Source organism: Emydura macquarii, unplaced genomic scaffold (genome assembly GCF_026122565.2).
Source record: "Emydura macquarii macquarii isolate MOO-44397 ecotype Brisbane River unplaced genomic scaffold, CSIRO-AGI_Emac_v2 contig_1790, whole genome shotgun sequence".
NCBI classification, from domain to species: domain Eukaryota; kingdom Metazoa; phylum Chordata; order Testudines; family Chelidae; genus Emydura; species Emydura macquarii.
The window spans coordinates 30,288,816-30,308,017 of record NW_027131927.1 but is presented as its reverse complement, the minus strand read 5'-3'; the positions used below and the strand labels follow the sequence as shown (position 1 = coordinate 30,308,017).

The 19,202-nt window shown below is 38.0% G+C and overlaps 1 protein-coding gene across 1 annotated transcript in view; it reads left to right on the top strand.

Moving 5' to 3' along the window:
• Positions 1-19,202, top strand: part of STPG2 (sperm tail PG-rich repeat containing 2) — a 393,190-nt gene that overhangs the window by 240,642 nt on the left and 133,346 nt on the right. The window contains exon 12 of the mRNA XM_067557395.1: positions 13,519-13,634. Coding sequence (XP_067413496.1) covers positions 13,519-13,634 — 116 coding nt within the window. The remainder of the gene's footprint in view (positions 1-13,518; positions 13,635-19,202) is intronic.

Genomic DNA, 19,202 nt, shown 5'->3' with positions numbered 1-19,202 from the left:
TCAATCGAGGAGCCCTGTTTTGAGAATTGGACTCTTGTTGATATGTTCTGAGACTGTTCAAGGTCAATAGGTCAGTTTCGGACCAGCGAAGGAAGTTAATTCCAGAGTCAGGGTTCCTTATTGAAATGTTCTGCACAAGATTCAGATACTTGGAATGTGAGTAGCTCCATGGACAAATTGAATTCAAACTGGGTATTTGTCCCTTTTTTATTTATTTCAAGCTGTTAGTGGCCATCTAACAGTAATAATTCTTAAATAGCACTTTCCAAATTCAAAGAACTGCAGAAACATTAACTAATCATCAGAACCCCAAAAGCTATTATGAATCCCAATTTTATATGTAGAGAGTCAGCAAATCCTAGTGATTTAGCTAAGGTTTACAGAATTAGTCAGTGTCAGTCCTAGATTTAGAACTTGGGTAGTGTCTTCTTTACAGTCCTGTGCTCAGCCTACACCTCTTTCAGATGCTTGTCCTTGGCTAATACAAGAATTGTCAATAATCTTGATTGGTTTTACATAAATTAGCAGCAACATATTCATAGTTTTACAAAAATAAAATGCTTTTAAAAAAAACCCCACTGCTTGGTAATAATGTAAAAGGAGCATCTAAATCCACTATAGTTTGAGATTACAGCCCTTCGCAAGGAAACTGTGGATTTATAATTATCAAGTTGTTTCTAAGGAGAGAATAAATGCATTTTATAAAACAAATTGGCATGGGAAATATTGTAGTATGAGATCTCATCTAACTGCAGAACTCACCAATTCCCTTCTAGGCTTGAACAAATATTACATGAGTGAGGGCTCTTGTAAAATGTTATGTTTTGAAGTAGATTTCATTAACGGTTTCCAGTGATAATTTATTTCTCTCTTTATGCCTAAGTCTCTTCTCGTGCTAATAATGGATTGCTTATTTGCATATAAATAGATTTCAGTATTTGCTGAAGCAGAGACCTAATATGTTTCTCTATTTTCATGGACATTGTTAAATAAGAGGGAATACTGCAGTGATCAGCAGTTATGAATCGTAATAATTTTCTTGGTCAAAACTCTTTAGAGTGCATCAACAGTCTTTGACATTTTTATGAATACTTCAGAGGGTTTAAACCTCAATTAAAATCATAACATTTTTTTCTGTTTCTGTAAAAATGTTTTTAATATTGCTGTGGGTCAAAAATACTTAATGTAAAGCTATTGAAAATGTTGACTGCAGCCCTCTGGGGTTGTTAATTGTGTGTGTGTGTTCTTGCTATTTCTGATATAGTAGCATGTTAGATTTAGCACAGTGCAAACATCACAGTCTCAATGGATATATTGCTTAATTGAATAAATCTTTCATTTCTAGGACTGTATGTCTTGCATATGATAGCTGTAAGCACTTTACTTTACATTACATTTTAATAAAGGCCTTTGGTACTTTATAAGAACCATTAGATAAGTTTGATGAAGAAACTGAGATCTCTGTGTCTCAGAATCCATTAAAGAAATTCAAAGTCAGAACTTGGTCTTCGACTAATTTCTACTGATTACAATATAACAAATTGTCATAACGTATATTTGAAAGTAGTCTTCTTCTTGTGTGTTGTGTAGAGTTCCATTCGAGCATTCATTCAGCAATTTTATGTGGCAGATCTCAGCCATTCCAGTGCGTTGTCAGTCAGGAGGTTGGGGGAGACCGATCTTCCTTCAAGGTGGTGGATGGGGCATTTCTCCACAAGATGGTCCGCTCTTTGTATTTCTCCGCACTTGCAGGTTGCAACAGCACAAAGATTCCAACTGTGCATGTAGGAGTTAAAGCGCCTAACACCTGTCTTTAGGTGGTTTAAGTGGGTCCACTCCTTTCGTGGCAGACTGCAGCCTATGGGTGAGGTAGAGATGGGAGGCAGTTGTTGCCATTTGTGAAGGCATTCTTCCTTCCTCCACTGGCTCATGACCCGCTCACTCTGGCATTGGCCATTGTCTGCCTGTATGAAGTCCTGAGCCACTCTTGTGAAAGGTCTGCAGCTCCTGAGGCGTCTCAGGTGGTGGGGTGGAACACCAACAGAATGGACAATTCGTAAGATGGTGTGGGGCTTAGGCATCTACTGATAAAAAGCAAAGGGGAGCATTGAGATGTGTGTCCAGCTTAGTTGTATGTGTATTCCTGCCTCAAGCAGACATGCAGTATTCTGCTGGAGCATACACAAGTGCCAAAGCAGCAGAGCACAGAGTTGTGAAATCCACATCTCAGTCATAACTGCACAGCCTCTGCAGCAAGTTGATCCAGGCTGCCACTTTTGCTACCAGACCATTGATATGATGGCAGAAAGGGTTCTATCAAGCTTTACCCCTAAATAAGTTGGGGTGCTCGAGAATGGCAGGGATGATCCGCTGAGTCGGATGGTGCCTTTATTTGCCTCCCTGTTGTTCAGGTGGAAGGTTGAACAGGTTGTTTTTTGAATGTAAAGGTGAAGCTGCCACTTATGATAATAGGTATGTATTGCTTGGATGTCCCTTTCTGAGATCTGCTGTATGTCATCAAAGGACTTGCTGTAGTAGAGAATGATCATGTCGTCGACATATGCGAGTTTCATGCCTGAGATGTGTGGAAGTTCGGCAGTATAGAGGTTGAAGAGCGCAAGGGCCAAGACTGACCCTTGTGGGACACCATTTTTGAGAAGCCTTGTCTGGCTGGACTGTCCATTGACTGTGACACGGAAACAACAGTTAGTAATGATTTCTTGTATTGCACATGTCATATGATGGTCTTGGAGGCAATTATATAGCTTGAGAAGAGCATTGAGCCAGACAGTGTCGTAGGCTGAGGAGAGGTCGATGAACATAGCACCACACTTTTGGTTGGACTCAAGGACACTTTTGGTTGGACTCAAGGGCTGCTTCAATATAGTCTGTGGCTGCAAGGATCTGGAGTGGAATTACAACTGACCACCTCATGGTCCACCCTGGAAATGTCTTACTGATGGCTAACGAGTTGTAAATTCGGTTTCGAGATTCCTATTCGAGATTCCTATTGAGCATTGAAAAGTAGTCTTGATAAGTGGGATGTCTGGTAATGACTGCACTGCACCTTAAGTGGCAGGGTGAGAGAGAGGCCCAGAAGCTGCTGCAAAAGTAGAGGGGTCAGTGTGGTGATGCTGATTCATCTTCCAGGGATCGGAAAGGCTGGGGAGATGATAAAGGCCAAGCTCAGCAGGAGAAGTCCCTTTTCCCTGGACCAGGCAGAGCAGCACCCAGCCTTCTTCCTCTTGGAGGTGCAAAATACCAGGTTTGGTCAAGGCCTGCTGTGGGCATCATACTAGCCACTCCTTTCCAGGGGGCTGGGAAGGAATTTTTCCCTTACCAACAGATTGGCCAAGGTGGAGTGTTTTTTTTTTCCGCCTTCTTCACAGCGGATTCATGGAGGTCTTTTTTATGGTGATTAAGAAAGGAAGTTAGGCTATGGTGTACCAACTCATTATTTAAGTGTGGGGCAGACATCCAGTGCAGGTACTCCATAGGGAAGAGATATAGCGACTGGGTAAATGGTTTGGTGAAGGACTTAAAAAGGGGGTGTTTATTAAAGGACCAGAATGGGGGAAAGAGGGCAATGGTTTATGGCTTCTATGATGAGCAAGACAGGGAGCCAACACCCTTTCTTATAGCCCACCTTAACTCTTGTTCGAGGTGGGGGATGGTAAGATCTAGCAATGAATTGGCTGGGGGACCTGGATGGAAAAAGGAAGGGACTGGTGGAAGCCCCCTGTAGATATTAAAATGATCATGGAGTTACCTGCATTGTAGACTTTCATCTACTGGGTAGTCCCAGACATCTAATGATAAAGTTGTGGCCTCATTAAACCATATCAAGTGTTTCCTGTCCTTTCAGACAATGTATGTGTGTGCACGTTTTTCTTACCACCAGATGTCACTCAGAGTAAAGTCAATGATTGCTTCAGTTGTAAAGGATACATTAAACATCACTGTGCTGTTTGAGCCATATTGAAACACATGAAAGCCATGTACATTGTTTTTCTTTTTTTATTCTTGCAAATGTGCATCTCTTATTTTTCTTCATATCTCTATTGCATTGCTTTAATTCCCAGAACACATTCAAAACTTTGTGTCATACTGGCTTCCTATCAGGAACAGACTAGATATATATTTGGATTTAGATTTCAAATGCTCATTAGACTTACTTTTTTGACTAATCTATATAATAGAACAGGGTAAGTATCAGTGCCAAATATACATTTTGTACAATAATCTACCACACCGAGGCAGCCTTCTCAAAAGGATAATATACAAAGATTGCTTAGATTCCTTGGGAAAAGCTTATAAAGCTGCATCATCATCAATTATTACTCATTTTTGGAAACGATCAATAAAAATTAAGTTGCTTGGCATTATAGAGCCTTAAGGTACTCATCTGTTCTGTAAAGTGACTATGTATAAGTGACACCATCTTACTCAACAGATCTGTTCCTAGTATATGTTCAGATTCCTATTACCTGCAGTAACAAAAATATGTTTTAACTGAAATTTATTCCTGTTGGCACTGTAGAATCAGTATAGCTTTGTGGAAAGGAGCTGGAATATATTTGTGCGTAATTTGAATTCAGTGGGGGCTTGCACGGATTTAATTCAGGACATAATTTGACCTTCAAAATGTTTATTATTTGATGATGATGCACAAGCAGAAAAGAACCCAGCTTGACTCTCAGATTCCAGGATGAGCTAGCAGTTACACAAAAATATTTTTCATGTAAACTGAGCATGTTAATATGGAAATCTTTGAGAGATAATAAACATAGAACTCAATAATGTCATTCTTACTGTCACTTTTCTAAGTAGAACTGTCCATTAAAGGCATTGTCAAAAAAAACAAAAAATGTATTTGTAATTCATTACTCTTCTGTACCACTAGATGTCTATATTTAATAAGATGGTGTTTGTATTTCCTGTGTGTTGCATGGAAAAGAGAGATCCAGTTTTCGTTGTGTGGCTGTTTTAGGAGAATTCATAAAATCTGATTATACATAATATAGTAGAAATGTTAAAAGCAAATTTCTAACAACCTCTACTGTGCATTAGCTATTGTAATTTTCTGTTGCTTGTAACTTTACGAAACCTGAATGGATTTCATGGCTAAAGCAAAGAGCACTTATCTGTCTTCAGGACTATATAATGTATAAGCTCCTGTTATAAACCATAGAGGCACTACCATTGTTTAAAAAAAAAAAAAAACAGTTGGGGGGAAAATTAACATTGGCAAGACTACCTATTTTCCACTCACTTTATCCTGAAAGAAGGCTAACCAGATTTTGCTCAAATTTTATGCTCAAATAATTCAAGTTTCCAAAGCTTTAAGTGATTGAGATTTATAATGGAAAGTATTAAGAATCCTTAATGTAGGTCTCACTACTATTTTATCTATAATGTATAGATCTGGTGTTCAAAGGTGCTGAGCCTATGGAGTTTCCATTTAATTCAATGGGAAATAGTTGGTATTCTGCCTTTTTGAAAATCAAGACAATATAAATATATTTATTTATTGGATAGAACCAATAGTTATCTAAGAACTATAGAAAAAGTTAAAAAGGCAGAGTCCCTGCCCTGGGGATCTTATAATCTTTGTATGTATAGACACACATAGTATTGTGGTTGCCATTAAACTTGCCTTTTCCAAGTAGCTAATGTTACCATGGTATTACCATTTCCTCTATCCTTAGAATAGGAACTCCTTGAGAAATAACACAGTAACATTTATTGCTTACAAAGACAATTGTAAAGATTTTAATGGTGATTGCAGGTTCTGTAGGTTTGCTAAGTTGTAACATAGATACCTTTTTTCAGCTGAGTTATAAACACCAGAACGTAGGATTATATAATGAAAATGCTAACTCTGTGTTAACTGCAGCAGTGCAAATATACTGTTACAATTGTAGCGTATTGGAGAGCTTTTTAATGAGAGATGAATGGCACTGTAAAAACTTTGTTGTAAAATCAGAGTCCTTAAGAAGACATCAGAAGACAACTTTCATAAGACCACTCAGTATGTGTAAAATGTGTCTAATTTTTATGGGGTTAGATGTACAGTGACTTAGAGTTAAACATGATGACAGAGTAGCTAACAAGAAAGCATTTCTTTAAGTTGAAAACTCAGCAGGTCAGATCTTACCTTCCCATTACAGATTGTCCTGAACCCTCCCGCAGAGTCCTATTAACCTAAATGTTATACTTATCCAGCATTTATAATGTACTAAGCTGGAAACCAAGCTCTTAACTTTTCCTTGTTGTTTTTACTGGCTAAATTACTGTCAGTAGTAGACTCATAAACACCCTTTAACCATTGGGAAAGACATGTTTGACAGCCTTTCTGCGTACTTTCAGAATGTATTTTAAAAGATTATTGTTTAGTACCAAAGGGTAGCAAATAATCTGCATTAATAACTTATTGAATTCATCTTATTTCTTAGTATTCACTTCATTATCGACAGTATGAGGATTAACCCCTCTCCCCAGATTATTGGCTGTTGATAAACTAGAAATATTTGCAACTTAGATAGATTTAACTAATTTACATTAAGTACAAAATCCTGAGGATGGAGAACAGTACCTAACAAGTAAAGGGGCAACAAATCTTTTTTGGAACTCTTGAAAGTCTTACCACTTTTCTTTCACATTTGAGTGAATTGTTCAGCTTTTGAACGCAACAACCTGTGAGAGAACTGTTGCTCCATATTCAGTTTACATTTGAAAATGCCAAAAAGCAAAAACAAAGTAGAGAGATGTGATTGATTTATTCTGCAAATATCTTCCATCACGGACAAAAGGCCTGATCCTCCACAGCCTTGCACCTTGTGTCATTGTTTTCATCTGTGTGCAGTGGATGTAAGCCATTGATGGGCTTTGCACAAACGTAAATGGCTACACAAAGTGCGGCAGTGGAGAATCACACCCGTTGTATTCTGCATTTCTTCTGAGTTCACACTCACATGTCCTGCTTCAGATTCCCCTTCCTCTTCTCCTTTCCTCTCTCTGTATCTTACCCCGAGCTCACAAACTGAACCTAGAAAGGATGTGTCACTGGGTTAGGAAGCTCATCGGCTAATTTTGCTTTGAAAAATGGTACTGAATATCCTTTTGCCTTCCAGTGCCCACCGCCTTTTCAGTGTTGCCAAACTGTATAGTGCAGAAAAGTTAATTGCATACTGTGGTGGCACTTTTTGCCCATGTGGAAGTCCCCACACTATGGGAATTTATTTTATTTATTCAAATATATCAAATAGGTGCCCATCAAGAGCTCTGGGTATTTATCCTATACATTAAAAATTACGACATAAACCAAAAGACTGCCCATAAACATCACCTCCACAGCCTTAACAAATAGAGGGATAAAGATGGGCTTTGAGGCATGCCTGAATGGTTTACAAATCCAGGATCTAGCAGACCAAGGGAGGAGGAAGGAAATTCCAAAATCAAGTACTCCTCACAGAGATGCCTTCCCATCCAATTTTTCTTGTTTATATTGAGGGTGCTCCAGTTCAAGACCCTCTGCTCATTTCAAGTGTGGCAGTATATCACAGGGGAGAGGGGGATCTCTCAGGTAACCAAGTTAGAAATAACACCCTGAATTCTACCTGGAAACTAGTTGGAAGCCAGCGCAGATCATGGAGCTCTGCTTTGATTTGTTCCCAATGTGCAACTCTACTTAGTAAGCTAAGCTAAGTGAGCTGCAACACTTTACATTAGCTTCTGCTCCTGAATGATCCCTAGGTGTAGCCCCATGTAGAACTTATTACAGCAATGTAGAGTTGACAGAAACATGGATAATTGTGGCAAGGTCTGCATCAGAGAAAAAAGGCTGCCTTCATTTTGCAAGATGCAGATGGAAAAAATGCTTTTGGCTTCAACTGCTTCCTGCGCATTTAGAAGCATCTGGGATCGAACACCCCTAAATCATGCACCTGTTCAAGTCAGACAGTAATGTGAGACTTTTTGTGGTGGAGTGGAGGTGATTTCATCCCAGCTGGGGTTCTGGAGTGCATTTTCTGAATCCCATCGGGGAACATCTCCTTGGGCTTAAGTATGCATCTTATTGTCATCACAAGGAAAGCAGAGTTACTTGATTGATAGATAGGTTTCTTTATTATATATACTTCGTTAAAGGGGCAACAAACCATAGACAGCTTAACATGAATATTTTTTAAAATTAAATTACACATAGTAGAAGTGATAGACCACAAATAAACCCCCAAACAAGGATTTAAAGGCAATCATTGGAGAGATACCCCACACAAATTCCTAACACCTGTTTTCCAGTTTGCGCTGATTCTGAATATCCTTGGACGATCCTACATACATCTGCTGCCCCCCTGGGGGGGGGGGGAGGGGGCAGGGAAGGTGTTAGGGGAGACAGTATCCTCAGAGTATTTTTGTTGTATCTTATTCGTTATATGAAGATATCTGGCGCACATCCTAAATCTTTTACTTGTACCTGAGTTAAGCAGGTGCAGCTGAGCTGAGTTGGGCTCAGAGCCTTGAAGATCATGGTGTCTGCTCTTGATACCATGCCAAGAATCTCTTTAGATTTGAATGCTGCTCTGATTTAGTGTGTCAAAGCTGTTCAGCAGAATGAAACAAATATGGCCAAAGAGCTTGCTCTTCTGTTTTTATTTTGGTTTGAGTAGGCAAATTTAAGCTCCCAGGGAGGGAGTCTGCTGAGTTTCTGTTCAGTTGCACTAATTCTAACCTTACTCTATGTACCCTCCATCATTTGAGAGAGAGAGAGCTACTGTGTACATGTGAGTGTCTCTTGACACACAGCTGTCAGGGGGAAAAAAAGCCTGAAAATTCATATTACATCTCCATGACTAACTTGGTCTCCATCTTGTTGTATGGAGTCCTGCTCCTGCTTCCAAACAAGGTCTTTTAGGAATGACTAATACAAGTTTCAGGTAGGATCTTTATTGCAAATGGCTTTGAAACAATTTTGAGGTCTTTTACTACTATAAACAGATTTCTTCAGTTCATACAGGTACAGTACAGTCAAACCATGTATATTCTTATCTCTATTTATCAAGCCCTGTGCAGCATACTGTTGTTTTGTGTAGTGCAGTATTTTGTTTAATTTTTTTCTCAAAATGTAGAGGTGTTTTGGTAACAAGATTTTAGAATTACGAATATGGCAGACTGAATAGCCTGTGCAGTTTTCTTACAGTAATCTGAAGTGCCATTTAAATCAAAATGAATTTTAGAAGCACCAGACGAATATTAAGCATAATGTTTCCCAGGCAGTTATATTTCCCTAGGCACTAATCTTTTGTCTTTACTGTTACTTGATTTGAACAAAAATCAGAACATACATATGAAAAACATGTAACTTTAAAACACTTTGTATAAAACATTTCCCATTTTCATTGTACATTTTCTAGCATACTCTTTTACTCTTCAGAATTCATGCTTTCATTAATAACAGATTTTTGTAAACCCACATAAGATATTGTAACAGCCGTTCCCAGTAATGTAGAAGAGCAAGTGAGTTAGTGTATGATTCATAATTCTCTACTTGTTACAAAGAAAATTCATGCTTCTCATCTAAGTTTGGATTTTAAAGTTCTTATTTATAAAAGCAGTCATTTTCCAGTCTTTTTTTGATGTACTGGAATGTTCTCATTGATGGGCCAGAAACATAGATTTTTCACTTTAAATTACCCATTGTTCCTGTTCTCTGCCATTTTTGCCCTGTAGCATTGGTTGACATTTCATAGAGAGTGAGCTGGCATAGGGCCGGAAAATATATAATTATAAGAATCATCTGCTCTTGATTTTCCCATTACATACCAATCATGATACAGGCAGATTTTTCATAGGTGTTTGATTTGGAATGAGAAGTTTTGTTCTTTGTTGACCTGTGATTAAAATGTGGCATTTTGGTAAATAAATTGAAGATAGCTCTGTATAATTCAGCTCTGAACTGGTGCTGGGAAAGGCAATGCAAGCCTTTGACCTGTATCACATAAGCAGCAGCACATGTAATGAGAAATATTTTCTAAGATAAAAAACTGTGTATTACAAGACACTTTTTAAATGTTAGATGTCCTAAAACAGGCATAATGCAGAAATGAAGCAAAATGACTGACATTGGGCAGCATAACTGAAGTCTTGTTTCACCCTATACCCTGTGAAAGACTTGAATATGATAATGAGGTTAAAGCCATAGAGTAACTCATTTGAACTGTTTTAATAGCTATAGCCACATATGTAAATAAATTAGCAATTACTGTAACAAATGGCAAGACTAGAAAGCCTGTTTCTTAATTAAAAATATAAATCATTATTATAGTAACAGACTAGAGACAAATCTGCTCCAAAATCAGTATTATTTTGGACAAGAATCTTGCATGTTGCATTAACCTGAGTAGGTCTTAGGGGATGGACAGTACATATTCATGTACACATTATCCATGGACCAGGCACATAATTTTTGATTACAACATGAGCCTGATTCTCTTCTCATGGACTTCAGTGATAGTAGGATTGAGCCCTGTGTGTGTACATTTCCTGGGTATTGAACTGAAAAGATACTTCTTAATGATCTAGTTTTCCTTACAGAATTTCATGGACCACATACCTTCTAGCCACTTGCTATAGTTCACCCTCTGTGCACAGTCATCTATGGTTCATATGTACCGAGGGGGCAGAGGGGTATTTAAATATGTTTTTATACTGCTAACATTAACTAAAACATCACAAATGAACCACAAATGTAGGATAATTATGAGATCAATAAACAGTTAAGCAATTCTTGAAGAATCTTCCAAAATGTACAGAAAGTCACCTACTATATGACCTTCCATACCAGAACAGAGCAAAAATATACATGAGCTAGTAAAAGTACAGTTCAGGTGCATAGTATCAGTATTTTTAAAGCCTTGGCATTGTGTGTTTTAATTGTAAACTAAAGGGAGAAAGTAAATATTTCCTGTTTTTAAAACAGTGTTAAAATATTTGCTTTTGCCTTTTGGAACACATTCTGCAAGTAAAGTGAGAACAGAGTCCAGAAAATACCACAGTCAGTACATCTTCAGTCAAGATATCTTTATATCAAACCTGTGAAGTAAAAACGATAAAAGAATGATTTCCAGTGATCCTTCTATAGCATTCCCTTTATTTTATGTTTAAAATTAATTTCAACACAAAACTCCCACCCTCCATTATAATTTTGGAATGAATGAAGTTGGGGTCAGTTGAAAGTGTAGCATGATGTCAAAAAATTCTTAATTTACAGTAGGCAGGATATACTGCTTGAGTAGGGAAACTATATAATATTATATTATTCAATAAATATCCAATAAAATATATCTACATAAAAATTGTGAACAATAACTTGCTAATAAGAAAGAACTGGGGCGGAAGGTAAGAGAGTTTTACAATAAATTTGACAGGAAATGTTTCCTGCAAGCAAGGCTAAACCATTTGGCTATAAATTATGTGGATGAATGAAATAATCTGTTTCTATAATTTTTGTCTTAGACACTGATGGAAGTATTATCAGCTTCATCTATAAATCATGACAATAATTTTCAAAATGGTTTACAGTAGAATTTAGCATTCTTTCTGGTCACTGATTCCTTTTTGGTAGTCCTGTGACTGTGGGTTTTCTGAAGGCACCCAAAGTGATATGTTTTTTCTGTTTGCTTGTAGTCGCATATTTTATGTACCCTTATTTCAGATGTTAAAAAAATGCATAAGGGTAAAATTTTTCTTTTGCATACCTGAGTACGTTTCTGGAGTAACTCAAGTAAGTGGAATTACTCTGGTTTTCCATTGGTGTAACTGAGAACATAATTTGAGCCTAATTGTACATTAGGATTTTCAAAGGAGCCTATGGGATTTGGGTGCATAAAACTGCAATTGAGTGCCTAACTTGTGTAGTCTCCTTTTAAAACCCCAGTTTAGGCATTTAAGTAAGAAAAACTTTTTTAACAGAACTTTGTGTTTTACATAAAAAGCAAAACAAAACCAGTCTCCTGGTTTGTATGATATTGAGTTATTAGAATACAAAAGAATAATTCTGATCTTTTTATACTGTTGGTATTACATCACTTATAAGGAGATATTTGTTACATAATAAATTACTTTAATTGTATGGGAATGTATTCTGAGAGATCAAAGTATTGAATTGTTCATATTATAGACATCTTTGCTCAGCACCTCTTTCTGCTTTTTGTTATCATCAAAGGGTGCCAGCTATGAGACTTAGTCTATGGCCACACACATTTGCACACAATTTCATAGGTTTTTGAGGAGCCACATTTGTTAGGAGTTAGATATGTCAGTTTGGCTAGTGGAACAAAGATTGTTTCCATATGCTTTAGAGAAAAATTAGATCAACACTTTATTTTACTTTTAAAGGAGGGCCAAATTCTACTCTTTGTTGTGCTGGTGTAAATCCTGAGTAACTCCATTGAGTTCAGTGAAATTATTCAGGATTTACACTAATATAACTGAGAGCAGAATTTGTCCCATTAATTATTTTAAAAATATAAAGATTTTATTAAATTAGCAACATATCCCAATTATCCTATGCTAAATATAGACACAATAAAAAGACTTAAGTGGAATATGAAGAAAGTAAGAAAATGAAAGGTGAGTTATCTGACTCAGTGAAGCTGTGATTCTTTCTACACACACACTTTATGCACACAGCCAACAAAAGATTATTGTCGGCACAGAATTCATGCTGGCAGCAGCTTTGATCTTATCCTCACACATTCTTTGAGCTCTTCTCAACTTTGTAGCTGTAATTCACCATCAGAGTTACCTCTATTAATGGTGGAAATTATAGTGTAGACAAGATTCAGGCAATGTTACTATTTTGTTCTGAGTAAGGTTAGATGACATGGTGATAGAATTCCTGAGTCAAGTCTACAGTACATCTTCCACCATGACTACTACCGATGTACCAGCATCAGTGAAGAATTTAAAGATATTTGCAATAATGTTCCTAGGGTAGACAACCTGAAAACAAACAAAAACAAAAAAACCCATCACCAATTCCAAACCAGGTTCCACTAAATATCTCTTTTTTAACATGCTATCCAAAGTCACCTGATTCCATATATTATGTGGTCATCACATTCTATGCTCAAAAGTACAGCAGTTACTACAACAGTTCACATTTCAGCAGAGGCCAAGGACTAAATGGTAGTGGAGACTGGAGTACTGCTTCTTCCTTGGAGGTAGTCCCTCAAAACACAGAGTTGAGCCACATTGACAGAATGGTGTGGATAAGTTTATACTGCTCCCGTTTGCGATTGAATTATTCTGAAGGTTTCAGTCCACAAAGCTATTTCTGGTACCTTTCATGAACATTACATTTAAAAAGGAAAAACAAAGATTGTAGCACATCTAGCAGAAAAGTTGTAGGATATATATATAAACTGTATACTAGTCCAAACAAAATTCTGAGATTATTATTAACAACCATTTAAAATAATTCTTTACTTAATGAAGTATTCCTTTTCCTCCCCTTAGGACCTGGGACGTACAATCCTGTAGTGAAGTCAGCTTCCAGTATTTCTCTATTTGTTTCCAGAGTGGAGCGTTTTAAGGAAGTGAAAGAGATCACTCCCGGCCCAGGAGCTTATGAGGTTTGTTGATATGGCTCTGTTCTCAGTCACAGCTGGGGCTGATTTTTCATCCTTGCCTTAGCTAGATTGCTCTTGTAGATTTCCTGGCAGTTATCTGACATGATTTGCAGGGACAGTCTATATTTAGATATCTAAATGATAATTCTCAAATTATGGGAACAGGAATAGAAGTTGGGTTTTAAAAATGTGACCAGTAATAAGTGAAGTTAGTGACAATTTGTTGACATCTACTAGATATGCTTTAAATAGATGCTGGAATAGAGGCTCCCCTCAGAGCTGTTATTTGCTGCTGAGTCAGATGGGAGTAAATAAATATTGCTGCTTTGATTAGCTCTCACCCCCCTCTGTTGTTCAATGTAATAAGATATAGTACGGTTTCAGTGCCTGAATCTTCTCTTTGTGCTTTGCTTATGTATTCCAAAGTGGATTTAGACAATGGCAAATTAAGCATCTTTGACTGGTGGCCCGTTGAGGGAGGGGGCCTAGCTCTGTGGAGCAGAAGACTCTCTGAAAAAGCAATGGAAGGGCAGCCTTTACCGTATAACTAATTGCTACAACTGCCCTGACACAGCTTTCTTACACATGTTTGGCAATTATGTGCCAAATGCACTGCTACTTGGGATTAGGTCTGAGGAGCCCCAATAACATTGGCCTTCCTAGGCAATGAAAAATGAAATGGGGCCTTCTCATTTCCAGGAAGCAAGAGACTGAAGTGAAGACGTAGAACAAGAAGGGGAAGGAAAAGGCCCTGTTCCCTTTGGTCCCCTGACCAACTCCTCTTTCTAGGACAACAGTAGCTGTAGAAAGCCCCTTCCTTTCCTGCTCCAATTCGCCTCCACTCTTGGACCCCGTTGACTTTCTACTCCATGGGAGAGGGGGTGAAGAAGAGACCCCAACTTTCTCATCATTGTTCTTCTGTCCTGTGTGGGAATAGGGGCTGCCAGAAGGAATCCTGCCTGTTTGTTTCCTTACAATCTTTGGGGAGAGGGGAATGCAGTGTAGTGATTGGGGGAAAGGAAAGATGGTCTTGCAGTTAAGGAAGTGGACTGTGAATTAGGAGTTCTGAGTTCAATTCCTAGTTGTGCTACAAACTTCCTGTATGATCTTTGGGCAAGTTACCACATCTCTCTGTGCTTCAGATCCTTGCCTGTAAAATGATGATAATACTTTCATACCTCATAGTGGTGTGGTGCTCAGATACTACATTGTGGCTATATATGTTCTGAGATAAATAGAGAACCTCTCAGTTTGATGATGAAGGGAATGGGGTAATGGAGAGAGAGATTGAGGTAGTATGAAGGAGAAGAATTGATGAAATGGCAATTGAGAAGAGACCAAGGATGGAGTAATTGGAATGATGAGAGATGGAAAGACTGGGAAGAGAACGAGAACATAGAAAACAAAGTAGAAGGGAAGAGAAACATTATAGAAAAGGGAGAGGCCTGACAAAGGGAAGAGATAAGAAAAGTTGAGCAAATTCTAAACCAGAAAGAAAAATAATTGACGGGAACAAGACAAGGTTAGGGAAGCAGAATACACATACATTAACTCTATCAGTGATTGTATCAGTCAGAAGACAATAGGGGCTCTGTATTAGAAGGAATGTTGGGGAACCTCTGTGTGGATGGGATGTCAGCACAAGAGTCCAATTCTTCTAAACACAGCTGAGGAAGTAATTGGATTTAGTAATGGGAACTGGAATTTGTTGGGGGTAGCGGGTGGTTTAAATTAAATATATGTGTTGCAATGGTGGAGCTAAATTTTTAATGATTTAGGCCTTTCCAGTATTAGTGTAGTATTTTTGATGTGTTCATCTGTTTTTGCCAGTCTCTGATGAGAAAAATGAGCATATGTACTGTCACTTCTGCTTGATTTTTTGCCTTATTCATCCGTAATCTGAGGATGGAGAGGGATGGGAGCATCTTGGAGAAGTCTGGCTGGAAATGTGATTCAGGTCATTTAGTAGATCTGGCTCCTGGTTAGTCTTAATCTCTGGGTTTAGGTATGGACAGCAGCTGGTGTAGCACATGAGGATATATTAGAAATCATTTAAAAACTAATTAATCCATAATAGAAAAGTATAATGATAAAGAACTCCGCTTTAGTTTTATATTCACAATTTTAGTACGTTTTAACTGTTCAGTTTTTAAGGGTAAAGGACTCTCTCTAGTTTCCTTTTAATGTCTGTTCTCTTCTGTGTATGTTGAAACTATATAAAAACCATAAAAGTTGTGTTGTTGATTAACACATTGCTTTTATAGTGCATCTGGTAAGACTGTTACCCTGGGTTCTATCAACCCAAAGCTCTTGGTAACCTTACTCTGTGAGAGGTGATGTCAGGAAATAAATCAATGGAGACATGACTGTCCAGCTGATAGAGCGACTGGTAGAAACACTATAATACAACAGTGCTCTCATTTGAAAACTATACTTTACTTAGTCTCAAGCATTTACATATGTCTGCAACAAGTTAGTAAAACACCCCAACCTTCAATAATTATTGAAGTTTGATGTGGCTCTTGAGCGGTACAGCAGCGGCTTTCCGATTGGCCAGTCTTCCAGCTGCCATTGGGGGATCCCAAAACTGTGTCCAAGAAGAGATCCCTGAAGAGTCCAAACCTCTCTCCCCCCTTTTATCCTTGTTAGTAGACAATGACACGTCAAGAAAAAAACTTGTTGGGCAAGCAGTTTCAAAACCTAATCAAGGGGTTTCTCAGATCACTTATTAGTCAGATGTGTTTGTGCAGAAGCTGCATGTCTTGAGGCCCAGACAAATATCTCCCAGCGGCATGCATAGATAAGCTTCTTGTTTTTCTCTTAAAACACAGATCCCAGCACATCCACCAGAGACTTGATCAGGGGTTTGTGTGAAGTCAGATAAGGTTGAGAAAAAGGCTCCCCACCCCTCCTGGCTTAGTCATGCTAAGGCTGCAAAGGCCTGCAGAAAGGCTTACCAATTTTGGCTGCTGTTAGCAATCAAACTGGCCCTTTTACTCGTCTATCAAAATCTTCCCGTACAGGACGTCCTGTAATTATTTTGATGACAATTTTAATAGTCAGAATTTTGTGGCTATAAAAGTACATATAATGATTAGGGCTCTATGCATGTTATGTCAAATAGGACAAATTTCCACAGCAATATATGCTTGTTCAATTGTTATTTCATTCCCATCTCACTCACACCCCTCCTCTCCCACCAATACAACTATGGTTGATAGTTAAATATACTCCTTGACATAAAATTCATGAATGATTATTTCTGACAGTGATTTATTTATGGATAGATTTTTTTAGTACTCTTCAGGCAGTCCATTCCACTCCACTCCCACCCTTCTACTCCTGCAATGTTTTCCCATTAGCCTGACTCAGAATCTTCTTCCTACGTACTCCAGGAAAGGGAAGAACTCCAGAGATCCTTGGATCTCATGTGATCATGCTTTATGAAACAGTACATAGACAATACATTATAATGCAATTAACACTTCCTTGTGCGGAGAGGTGCAAAGCAAGAGGCTGTTGCAATCAGGTCCTGGCAGGGCAGGCAGATGAAAAAACAGTGTTTGATGACTGGCTGCAAAAGAGTGATAAAATCTTCAGCAAAAAACTGAATTCAATGGCATTTTTTATAAGTGCCATATTTCATGGCTGCAGCAGTGCAGAGTCCACTGAGCCCTGGCTGAGATGAACGGGAGAATCCACACCTTTTAGATCTATGTCCCTGCAGATTCAAGCAGGTCACACCTCATTGGTTTACATTCCGTTATCAATTGCAAGTTATCTCCACAACTATCATGTCTAGAAACATACTTTTTTCAATGAAAGCTGGGTTCCTGGAGCACGAAGGGGTGAATCTTGTGGTAAATTCTGTGGTCGTGGTATCACAGTATACACTGCTACATACTCTAATCATGATGAGCAGAGAGATATTTTAAAGTACTATTTATATCTGTCATTAATTTTTACCTAGTTTATTATACATTAGACTTCTCAAGTTACACTGCTTCATTTACTACTTGAAAGTTTTTGCATATTTATATAAACTCAAATCCATAAGTAATTATGACCATGATGTTTTTATTACATGACTCATCATAAGTCCTTACGGATCCAGTAATACAGAGTGTTGTTCATTTACTTTCATGGACTATGCTGCCATAATTATGAAGCATAATAAATAAAGAATTATTTTGTGCCACTGGGCTTTCCGTTGGTCAGAAGCAGACTAAAATGAGCCTTCAGGGAGTCAGAAGGAATATATAACACAATTCTCATTTTTTTCCTTCTTAATATTTGATAATGAACTCTTAGGGCCCAATTCTGCAGCCTGTACCCATATGAGTATGGGCTGTGACATCAGGCTTATTGCTCTAGACTATAGAAACTGTTTCAAGAAAGGTTAATGGGAATGAAGATCCTTCTTAGTTTGAATACAAAATTTTTTCTCTCTGCATATTGATGTAGTTTTATTTCAAACAGTACTCAGAGGATGAGAGTCTGTGCTGTGGCTCTAAGACATGCAGCATATAACTTGCAGCTCAGGACAGGGGTGAGGTAAGGTGACTGTAAGTCACCTTCGTGCCTTCTGAATCCTGGACTAGACTGGCAATACCCTCCATCTTTTAGATAGCCCTAGGGACCTGTCATCAGTTATGGCAATTATGACAGCCTATACCCTATAGGTCCAGCACTGCCCAGAATCTCCAGCGCTGACACCTGACCCAGCTACTCTTTTAGAACAAATTATGCCACTCTATCCTTTTTATTTAGCTTAAAGTGTCGGGAGCTTGTGGAAGGATCTCACCCAAATCTTCTGTACAGCTTCTATAAATAACAGAGGACCATATCGTGACATTGCTTTTTAAACAGAACTCCCTTTACTGGGGTGTTCTAATTGAAAAACTTGAGAACTGGTGGCACAGTATAGCCTGTAGAAATTAAAATCTCTTAATACAAGTGGCCTGGTTCTCAGAGGTGCTAAGCAGCTGCAACTCCCATTGAAGCACCTCAGAAAATCAGACCAGTGGCATACAGCAGTGGCTCTCAACCTTTCCAGAATATTGTACCCCTTTCAGGAGTCTGATTTATTTTGCGTACTCCAAGTTTCACCTCTCTTAAAACCTACTTGCTTACAAAATCAGACAAAAAATACAAAAGTGGCACAGCACTCTATTACTGAAAAATTGCTTACTTTCTCATTTTTACTGTATAATTATAAAATAAATCAATTGAAATATAAATATTGTATTTACATTTCAGTGTATAGTATATAGAGCAGTACAAACAAGTCATCTGTATGAAATTATAGTTTTTACTGACTTCTCTAGTGCTTTTTATGTAGCCTTTTGTAAAACTAGGCAAATATCTAGATGAGTTGATGTACTCCCAGAAGACCTCACCGTACCCCCAGGGGTATGCATACGCTTGGAGGTGAACCACTGCCATTCAGTATATTAAAAGATAATCCTTCTTTTGAAAAATTTTGCTAATGCAGAGAATATCAGTGGGTCATTCCAGGTAAAGTTACCTGATTTCTAGTTGTTTTGTCTTTTTTTTTTTTTTTTTTTAATT